The sequence below is a fragment of the Haplochromis burtoni genome, unplaced genomic scaffold, assembly GCF_018398535.1.
Source record: "Haplochromis burtoni strain Fernald_Lab_line unplaced genomic scaffold, NCSU_Asbu1 Contig_89, whole genome shotgun sequence".
In the NCBI taxonomy this organism is placed as follows: Eukaryota; Metazoa; Chordata; class Actinopteri; order Cichliformes; family Cichlidae; genus Haplochromis; species Haplochromis burtoni.
Window position 1 is genome coordinate 1,053,644 of NW_024582450.1, and position 10,898 is coordinate 1,064,541.

The following is a 10,898-nucleotide window of genomic DNA, read 5'->3' on the forward strand; positions in this document are numbered from 1 at the left end:
GAAACAGGACAGACTACTCACTTTATTTACGGCATTTTTCCTTTGAATGCAATTCCACATTTCTGCTCATATATGTCGTGGGAACAGTCCCCGTCAGAGTCTGTTACAGGTGACAGCTGCAGGGTGACGGTGCAGGCTTGAGCCGACCATGCAGCACCAGCAGCCAGTCTGACCATTGAAATTGCTGTGTGAATGCCCTTTAGTAACCCCCAGATGGTCAGAGATGGCGAGAAGCTAGGGGGAGGGTGGGGGTGGTGATGTCACTCGTCTCAAGATAATCCGGTTAAAGTTGTGGTGTCATTACGTAGAAGCATCATTCGATGCTGTGCGGACCAACCGTGACTAAATGCTGCCACTGGTGTGATGATAAGACAGGACACCACGCAGGATGTAGACAGTTTGGATGCAATAGTCACTCTAGTGTTAGAGTTTGCCAGCAAACCTTTGTCCAGCTGTGGGTTTTTATATCTCTAATATAAATATTATTTAACACTGTTTTAGTTCCTACATTTTAAGATGCTAAAGCCTCCCTTTTTCAGCTCTGTGCTGTGTCCAGCCTACTGAACACTGACTACATGTGGCCATTCTTCTCATCTCAACACACACGCTGTTCAGTTTCTGGCCACCTTTGAATAGGCCGTAACACAAAGAAGCTGTGGTAACTGGAGTGGAACTCATTTAGCAGTGGCCAGATGAATTAATTTAAAGTCTGTCTTTATGCTCCAGTTATACAACACTGAAAAGCATTTAGGCTGCATGCAGTGAGAAGACAAGCTCACGGGGAGTTACTTTCTCAATATTTCACAGTGGCATAATCACATAGAAAAGGGAGATTATCGCATTCTGTGTAGCAGAAACAAAGACAGATAATAGTTAAGCGTCTTCTGTCTGCAGTGTTTGCTGTACTCTGGGAGAGCAGCGGGAGTTTCCTCTTTGTGAGGAATCTGTGTCAGTGGTGTAAGCTGACCTGTAGTAACCCCTCCCTGGCCTTATTAGGGAAATAGAGTATAAAGACCTGACCATCTACTGTATATCCTCTTTGGTTCAGTTGTCTAACTGCTACAATCTTTCACTTAAACACACTGATCAGGAGTGTAGCTACCATTGAGAACACAGGCAAGACCCTGAGGTAATAAATATAATTTGTGAGGCTTAATAACATAAAGGTTAGCCTTGTATTAATGGGTTTTAATCAAATTTCACTACATTTCACATTAATAATCATTGAAATTCAGGTGAAAAGTCAGTTTTTATTAATAAGTTTAAGTAGATTAACACTTGTTTTATGCAAATGGCTTAAAACTACACTTTTTCTTTACTGCTGATGCTAAAAACGTCTATAATCAGGTTAGAGGTTAGGTTGGGGATTAGCCGGATGACAATGTTTTGCCATCAACTCTCTGAAATCACATGGTCAGTCCTGCAGGGAATTCATCATGCCGGGATCAGTGGGTTTAACAGGGAAGTACATGTGAGTATCAGCAGCACAAAAATGAAAAGAAACACCACGATGTCCCGTCTCGCTAATGCTTTTCATTGGTCGTGCGTTTAGTCTCCCGGTGAATTTGATCTCTGCTTGGTTGTTTTTCTGGACCTTTCCTTTCTCTCCTACATGTCAGATACAGTTGCCCGATCCTGAAATGACCCCTAGTTTCTTACAGGAAAAAATAAAATTGCTCCCAGAGATGACCCCTACTGCACAACAGACACCTCTCTTCATACTTATCTCGATTTGAGGTGAAATACTGAAATACTTTCACATTTAGATAGTTAAAAAAAAACTTCATGCATTAAACATAAAGTATACAGTATAAAAACGACGTCAGCCCATTTTTGTGTTAGAAATGTTGGTATGCTTAAAGAAAAGTCAAAACACTTGCATTGCTATGTTTTAATGCCTAATTGTTCTATTCACAAGGGATTAAGTGACAAATGATACACGTTGTGGTTTTTACTGAAGATGAAGAGCTGCTTCAGGAATAATGAATCAGGGATAAAACAATCAGTTTTTCTGTATATTTAACTATTTACATCAAGAGCATTTTAACACAGTGTGTATGTCAGCGACACCATACAGTGACACTGGCACACATCATCAAATTCACTGATTCCTGTCTTCAAGTGTTCACGCTATTAGGGAACCACATAAAAATATAAGAGCATAAAACAAAGGCACACACATCATGCATACTTCATTAAAAGACTATTAGACTAACATAATGCGCTTTGATCGCTGATCTAAGTATTGCACATGTTCACCTGGTAAACGTGAGTCATTAATATACAGTTTAAACAAGTTTATTTATCTTTTGGTACCATAAATAATAATAATGACAATAATCTAAATTGTTTTGTAAAAAGTGTCCAAAACTTCATCAGTTCATGAATCGCTATTAAACTCTGAGCTCACTGAGAGCTGCAGAGTGTGAGCTTTCATTATTCCTAGACTGACAAAGTGTGCACTGGTATCATTTTAAAAGATAAGCAGATTTATATATAAGCTTCAGGATTAGCGACACAGGATGTAGAAAACTGCTCTCTGTGCAACATATGGAGCAAATGCAACAATGTAGCCATACGTAGCTGCTAAAAGCAGACTGAGAAATGTTTTACATCTGAGATCACCTGTCCAAACATGTGACACCTTCTGCAGCGACTTATAATGTGATCACACGGTGTGCCGGTGCAATCAACAATGTAAAATTTGACATTAGACTCAGCCAACATTGCTTTTGTGTTCATCAGACATGATCAAGTAAAGGATATTCAGATAACAGAAATCCTGTTTGTATTATGCTGCATTTTAGCAGCATGAATCTGAGATATCATTATACAGTTGTCATTAATATTATCTTAATGTTGCCATAGCATATTTAGGCAATATTGATTGCATTCTTGTTTAAAGGAACCTGCTCATTAGGTTTCTACAGTACGTTAGCTTCTACTGTGTGCACACAGTGCAACAGCAGTGACCAAAGTCAGCTACAGTGTGATTTTGGTCAATCAACGAATTTGCAGAATAAATCTGACACTTGATTTGCTGATGTTTTTGATAGATTGAAAGGAACAAAAAAAACTGAACTCAATCCTCATTCTGAGATTTTAGGCAATGCCTCTTACTAGCACCAATATAATAACGAGGAGCTGGTGCAGATATCCAGATGGTACAGTTTGATAAGACTTTAAATGTTTCAGGTAGCAAGATTGGGAGCTCTCATATACAGTGCATGGTCATTCCTTTTGATGCATAAAACAAAAATAAAAGGTAAAAAAGTCATTCAGTAATGATATGATATCTGTTGTGTCCCCATTTGGGAAGAACAATAGGAAACTGAGAATGAATCATGAACAAGTGCTATAAAGGGTGGGATGAGCAACATGATCAAGAAAGACGCCACAGAGATGTACAATTACAACGCAAACCACTGTTCAAGTAAATGTGGGCTAAGAAGGTCTGTCTTGGAGTAGCAACTGTGGCAGTTTTGTACCCTGTTAACCTCACAGTGTAAACTACTCTACACTTTGTAGCTACTTTAAAAATACTGCACCATTTTCTGGACCTTTTATGAGAAAACAAAGTAAGCTGTAAATATATTAAAGGGTTTGAATCCATAGAAGTGAAATAGTAAATTGCTCTATTTAAAATATGCAAAAGAAATTATTACTTAAAAAAATATTAAAAAAAGAAAAGAAAAGAAAAGGAATGACACTGACTGCATGTATTTGGTATGAGAGCTCAACCAATTCTGGAAAGAGAAAAATAACGGTCCATCTCATAACCTGTCGTCTTCTGCTGTGCAGAGATTTCTGCTGAAGGCGAACAGCATCACCCGTGTTTCGACAGTACAGGGTGTGAAGTGACCTCGTCCTTATCGGTAATTTGACTAAATTGTAAATGTCAGACCACAGACTGACGTGTCAAATCTGCAGCGGCGAGAAGGCGTAAAACGGAAACTGGGCCTCGTCCTCATCCACAAAGAAACACTGGAAGTAGGGCAGCTCATCTGTAAAGAGGTAAAACAGCGAAGAACAGTATGTTCCTTCCCTTTCCTTTAGCATTTGGAGAGAAAAGTGCCTGAAATTTGCGCGCTCTGCAACATTTTGTTCTAAAAATCTGCACGTACCTTCCATGAGAAAGCTATCCGATAGAGACGGCTCCACTGTTAAAATATGAACATAATGTTAACTACAAATCAATAAAGTGTTATATGACTCTAAATTACAGGATCAACGTGATACCTTTAACTTTCTCCTCCTTATCAGCTTTCTTCTCAGCAGTTTTTCCTGCAAACGTTTTGCACACAGTCAATAAAAGCTATAATGTAGTTTTTTTTTTGAATACTCAGAAATGAAGGGCGTCACAAACAAACCTTTCTTTGCAGGCTCTTGTATCTCTTTGAGAACCCTGTCCTCTGTAAAAGGCAGCAAGACATAAAAAAGTCAAACAGTTTTTCTCAAGTGTTTAATTTGAATGTATTTGACATAAAAATTTATTATTACATGAATAATTTAAATGTGTTTTCTCTCAAAAAGAAAACACAACATTTTTCTTTTTTAAAAGGAAAATGTTTGTGAATTTTGTGTAAAAATATTTCGCTTGAGAAACATCTGAATATTAAGATAGTCGCGGATTATTTTCACCCTGTTCACTAATTAATCAAACAGCAGTTTCAACTCAGTAATAGTGACTGTGTGTTCTACATTTATTTTAGTTTCTCCAAGCTGACTGCATACCTTTCTTTGTTGCAATGGACTTTATCTTTTCTTTTAAAACACGAGGCTCTGTTTCACAAATGTGAAGCAAACACAAACAGGCATGAAATACACAACATTTATGCATAAAAATTACTGGAGGGAAGAAAAAGGTGAAGCTTTAAAATAAGTGATTTGAAAATTTCAGTAAAGGGTAGAGGGCTCTTTTTTTGCAGATGTAATGCAACTGAATGACTTAAAAACGCTTATGAAAAGCAAATGCGCAGAATGAAAAGTGATGCCCAGTAAGCTCAGAGAAAAATGTTAAATGAAGAACCACTTTCTAATAAAGTAACCTTTAAGATTTATAATGTGCTACTGCTTGGTATATACACTCTCACTTCATTAGGTACATCCGTCCAGCTGCTCATTAAAGCAAATATCTAATCATCCAATCACAAGGCAGCAATTTAGACATGTAGGCAGATAACCTTCTGGAGTTCAAACCAGGACCAGAATGGAGAAGAATGGGCTGCTGCTTGTGTAATCGTATTGGAGATATTTTCACTTTAGTACCAACTGGACATTGCCTAAATGGCACAGCCTACCTAAGTATTGTTACTGACCATGTCTATCTCTTTATGACCACCGTCTGCCCATCTTCTTATGGCTACTTCCAGCAGGTCAACTTGCCATGTTACAAAGCTCAGATCTTGACAATGCGTTCACTGTACTCAAACGGCCACCATAACCACCAGATCTCAATCCAATAAACAACTTTCAGGATAGTGGAATGGGAGATTTAAATCATTGATGTACAGCTGACAAAACTGCAGCAACTGTTATGCTAACACGTCAACCAAAATCTTTGAGGAGTGTTTCCAGCACCTTACTGAGTCTGGGGCTGCACTTAAGTGGAGCTTAATATGGTACTGGCAAAGTGTATCTAATAAAGTGTCTGGTGACAGCATATATTTAAAAAAACAACAACAACAACTTGGGAGCGCTAGGTTGTGAAAACGTGGCTTTTTAAATTCGCAATTAATTAAAAAAAGAGCCACGTGTGATATAGATGAAAATCTGCTTGGTTTTATAGTTTAACTACAGATTTTGATAACGTTTTGTCAACTGTCATAACAGAATTATAACGAAATACATCAACAGCCAGATTTCTCAGACTCTGTGTTCTCCAAGCACAGCTCATAAATCATTTTTAAAGAAATTATTTAGAAAATATTTATTCATGATTACGTTAGTAGTTACAACCTATAAATCCTTTATGTATGAGGCCTTATTAGAAAGTGGCAGTACATTCTCAGATTTGTGCTAATTACCTGCATGCATGCTTTGTGTAAAAATTACTGCGAAGCATTTTTTTTTTTTTTACATCAACCTATAAATATTTTATTGATGGCAGATTAACTAACTTTGAGATTATTTCCTTGCTGGCCATTCAGTTGCCTATAATCTTTGCTAATTTAGGATTTTCATTTGAAGCTCTTTACTTAGATGTCTGGTTGACTATTTCACACCCAGCAAAGAAAATCTTCTCAACTATCAGCAGCAGCGTGTTTAACGGTTACTTAATTTTTATAAGCAAACTAGCTGTTTCCCCTCTAAGTTACTTATCTACATTTAGAGGGGCCTTCATGTTGTAATCAGATTACCACTGATGGTTACATGAAGTATGAAGTGCTGCCTGCACCGAAGCACCACATGTACCTTTCTTCACGTGGGCTGGTTTGGTCTTTTCCTTCAACATGGCTGTGCCATCGGGGACAAAAATGCAATCGATAAATCATACAGTTGGAAGTATTTTAGTGTATTTAAGACATCAGAAAATCTCAAATTTGTGACAGTATCCTGACATTATACGTAGCCGTAAAGCCCTGTACCCACAGTGTCATAAATAAAGTGTAAAACTTTGCACTGTACCTTTCTTTGCTGCAGCAGGCCTGGCCTTTTCTTTAGGTGTTTCCAGTTCTGTAAAAGAACAACTTTGGTCAGATTTTAGCAATCAACCTGAAGAATTTTACTGCAGAAGCCACAATTAGCTTACTTTTAAACAATACTTATAGCAGCTCAAACCACTTTCTGCAGTGTGAAAGCTTCAATTATTTTTTTTAAATTACTGATTTAGTCCATTCTACAAACAGCCAGAACACATTTTTAGTTTGTTTTGTCATCTTTTCAGATATGAAATAGGCCTATTATGTAATTTTAATTATACAAAACATTCCTTTTCCTTAGTAGAAACTACTTTTCTTTGGTTTGCTTCTGACTTTGTGCAGTATTTGGGGGTCCATGTGGCTGCGATAGAGCCAACGATCTGTTTTTGCACATTAAATCAAATCCACTGGTAGATTTCTTCTATAGAGGATTCCTAGATAAGTCTTTGCTCAGTCTTTAAAGAACAAAACAATGATTCTACTTGTTGCCCATAACACCAAAGAGTTTTATAAATTACCTTTTTTTACAGCTGGTTTTGATTTTACCTCTGGTACTTTTGGCTCTGAGTAATAAAACAAAAAGGTATGATATGTAAAGATAATCAGTGTTTATCTACACCATTATCATTATTTTGTGATAGTTTTCTAATGGTACTACATAATAAAAAGCATCTACATGCAGATGACAATGGCAGTCTACCTTTTGTCTTTAGAAGGGATTTAATCTTTTCCTTCTTTGCTTCGACCTCTGCTTTAGGAGCTGTAAAACAGGGGAAAATAACATTTTCAACTTTTTTTAAAGAACTACTTAAACAGTATAGAGTGTGTATGATCTATAACAGAAATAGAATATGAATAAAAAAGTATAGATTGCCTATCTTGTGACTATTTAAAGAGTTTAAATCGAACATATACCTTTCTTTTCAAGAGCTGGTTTCAGTTTTTCCTTTGTAACCTCTGGCTCTGATAAAAAAAAAGCATGAAAGTGTTAATAATAATTCACTTTAATAAATAATAACCATGGATTGTAAGCAATTCACCTTTCTTAGCAGGAACTGGCTTAGCCTCAGCTTCTAAAGAGAAAGGGAAGAAAAGAGGTCATATGAGAAGAGTGATGACTGTTATCACTGATAGCTAATTGCAAAACTAAAGCAACACAGTGCATAAACTCGATCTATTGATTAAGCATGTATTGAGGAATGCTGAAACATGAAAATGACCAAATTGAAAAGGACAAAACTCAGCAGTAACATAATAACTTAATCAAAATAAAAGCAGCATTTGGTACTTTAAGCATTTTTACTTGGGTCATTATCACATGGCAGCGAAGCAGCTACATGTCAGCGAATCAGTCGTGATGTGACGTGGGTTGAACATGACTGAATTAATATCAGCACAGTGCTGCGTGTGATGTTTCTACTGTTATACATGTTAGATAATTAAAGGAAAAATAAGACCTGTGAAAGAGGTGAAAAGGTAAAAGGATACCTTTTTTGGGAGTCACTGGCTCAGCTTTCTTCTTCTTAAGAACCTCAGCTTCTAAACAATAGCAACAGAACTTCACATTCAGAAAAATATAGACATGACGTCCGTATAAAGTAGAATTAGTATTAATATTGGTAGATAGTATCTTTATTGGCACCACCTTCACCTTCTCCTTTGTTAGAGTAACATTTTTGTGTGGTGCTTCTGCCTCTGTTACAGAGGCAGAAGCACCACACAAAAATGTGTGAAAATCAAAAGCTTGAACACATTTTTGGCTTAGCTGTAACTCGTTCTAAGTAAAGAAAATTTAAGTTCAGTGTTACAGAGACACAATGAAACTCAATGATAACTGTTTCTTACCTTTCTTGATTGGAACTGGCTTGAGCTTCTGTTTTGAAACCTCAGCTGATGTTAAAAACACAGAACCTCATGTTCAGTATAAAATTCAAATTCTCTTTCATGTTATTAAAAGTCTGACTGTTAAAATCTAGAGTACTGTGCTGTGTTATTTTTGGCACTTTTTGTAGAGCATATGATTTGATTTACAACAGACTAGTAATAAAGTTTCCAGCACCTCTACAGGTCTCCTGGTTGATCAAAAGCAAAGGATTTAGAGATGTTTTGCCAAGTTGTCTGTTATGTGAAGCCACAACGCCTTTTTATTCAATTCAGTTTAATTATTCGTATAGCACCAAATCACAACCACAGATCCGTCAAGGCTCTTTTTAAATTGACTTTTATTAGATTTTGGGCATTGATTTCAACTCCATCATCATATTTACCTTACCTGGTTTTACAGGTGTAGGCTTTACTTTTAGCGTTGGCTCCTTCTTAGGCTCCTTGGGAGCTGCTTCTGGTGGAAAATAAGACATTGATTTCTAAAGATTGTTGCTTATGAATTAAAAATGTATTTAGATTTTTTTAATATCCCACATGAAAGTCTTTAGGCTCATTTGGCATTACATTGTCAGTGTCAGCAAACAAAGTGTGTATTAGCACATGCTTAAACATATTTCTTGAATGACTTGAAAAATCAATGAGACACTATATCGTCAACCATCAGAATACCTTTAACTTACACATTGCAGAGAAAACGAGACAATGTGGTGTCTCATGCCTTACATTAAACAGTATTCCAGCATAGTCTCACCTGCTTTTGTAACATTGAACTGTTCCTTTTTAAGAACAGATGCAACCTCCTTCTTGACAATTTTAATTCCTCTTACAGGCTTTTTGGCATCTGAAGTAAAAAGGAAAAGCTGCTTCAAACATTTTTATCCTCCATAAAACAAATAAAGCCTATAAGTCCATTTCCCTTTTAGGCTCAATGTAGGTTTCCTTCTGTGTGAGTACAGCTAATGCTAATGAAGTTTTCTTACAGGTCCACATCAGTCATCCAAAACAACAATCAAAAACTGTTTTAAAGACCATAAAATGCTGTTTAAAGTCTGACTGTTAAAATCTAGAGTACTGTGCTTCTATTTTTTTTACTTTTTTCTTTGTAGATTTAACTAAAAAAATTAGAACAAATGATTTGTTTTTACACCAGACCATTAATAAAGTTTCCAGCACCTATACAGGTGTTCTGGTTGATCGAAAGCAAAGGATCTAAAGATAATTTGCCAAATTGTCTGATATGTGTAGCCGTAACATTGAGTCAACCCTGGAGTTAAGTTGAGTAAGGTGCCTTTTTATTCATTTCAATGTATTTATTCATATAGCGCCAAATCACAACCACAGTTGTGTCAAAGCTCTTTATATTGTAAGGTAAAGACCCTACAATGATACAGAGAAAACAGAGAAAACCCCAACAATCAGATGACCCCCTATGAGCAAGCACTTTGGTGACAGTGGGAAGGAAAAACCCCCTTTTAACAGGAAGAAACCTCCAGCAGAACCAGGCTCAGGGAGGGGTGGTCATCCCCTTTGACCGGTTGGGGGTGAGGGGAAAAGACACGGGACTTAAAAAAAGTTCCATAATAGTCTGGTTCTTTGGAAGCAAAATATATAGAAATGAGTGGCGGCTTAACACCTTTGCACAGTACTGTAGATAAATAATTAAAATTGAATACAAAATGTTCTCATATATGACTGTTTCTACCTTTTTTGGTTGGTTCTGGTTTAACTCTCTCTTTCAGTGTCAAAGGCACTAACAGAGGGGAAAAAATGTTTGAGTTTGGAAACATTGAGAAAGTATTCTGAACTTAGAAAGTTGGTATAAAAACACACAAGAACAGCTGCTTAAACAAAGAGATGCACCTTTCTTCAGTGGCACCACCTTCACCTTCTCCTTTGTTAGAGTAACATTTTTGTGTGGTGCTTCTGTCAAAGATAAATGAGTATGAAAATCAAAAGCCTGAGTACATTTTATAATTATGATTAACAAAGTTAAGTCTGCTCTTACCTTTAGCTGGGGCTGGTTTTGTCTTAATGGGAGCTGGCTCTAAGTAAAGAAATTTTAGGTTCAGTCTTGCAGAAAATAAGACACTGTGACACAGCATTCATACTGAATTTGTCAATCAAGCATGTATTGAGGAATCCTGAAACATGAAAATGACCAACTTGAAAAGGACAAAACTCAGCAGTAACATAATAATTTAAGCAAAATAAAAGCAGATTATGATACTTTGAGCATTTTTAGTTGGGTCATTATCATGTGTCAGAGAAGCATATCGTCAGCAGCTACATGTCAGCGAATCAGTCGTGATGTGACGTGGGTTGAACATGACTGAATTAATATCAGCACAGTGCTGCGTGTGATGTTTCTACAGC

The 10,898-nt window shown here is 36.7% G+C and overlaps 1 protein-coding gene across 14 annotated transcripts in view; it reads right to left on the bottom strand.

Annotated features, from left to right (window-relative positions):
* Positions 1-51: 51 nt before the first annotated feature.
* si:ch211-266g18.10 (neurofilament heavy polypeptide) overlaps positions 52-10,898 on the bottom strand; it is a 31,835-nt gene continuing 20,988 nt past the window's right edge. For 2 of the 14 annotated variants that reach the window (XM_042222617.1, XM_005934312.2), the window contains 18 exons: positions 10,531-10,569; positions 10,386-10,448; positions 10,228-10,275; positions 9,277-9,366; positions 8,914-8,979; positions 8,487-8,531; positions 8,130-8,180; positions 7,682-7,714; positions 7,557-7,604; positions 7,342-7,401; positions 7,160-7,204; positions 6,628-6,675; positions 6,415-6,456; positions 4,735-4,782; positions 4,371-4,412; positions 4,240-4,284; positions 4,125-4,160; positions 52-4,004 (listed from right to left, as the gene is read on the bottom strand). In XM_042222617.1, the coding sequence (XP_042078551.1) occupies positions 3,919-4,004; positions 4,125-4,160; positions 4,240-4,284; positions 4,371-4,412; positions 4,735-4,782; positions 6,415-6,456; positions 6,628-6,675; positions 7,160-7,204; positions 7,342-7,401; positions 7,557-7,604; positions 7,682-7,714; positions 8,130-8,180; positions 8,487-8,531; positions 8,914-8,979; positions 9,277-9,366; positions 10,228-10,275; positions 10,386-10,448; positions 10,531-10,569 (935 nt within the window). In that variant the 3' untranslated portion in view covers positions 52-3,918. The remainder of the gene's footprint in view (positions 4,005-4,124; positions 4,161-4,239; positions 4,285-4,370; positions 4,413-4,734; positions 4,783-6,414; positions 6,457-6,627; positions 6,676-7,159; positions 7,205-7,341; positions 7,402-7,556; positions 7,605-7,681; positions 7,715-8,129; positions 8,181-8,486; positions 8,532-8,913; positions 8,980-9,276; positions 9,367-10,227; positions 10,276-10,385; positions 10,449-10,530; positions 10,570-10,898) is intronic. The other 12 variants (XM_042222621.1, XM_042222619.1, XM_042222609.1 and 9 more) reach the window with 11 other exon arrangements.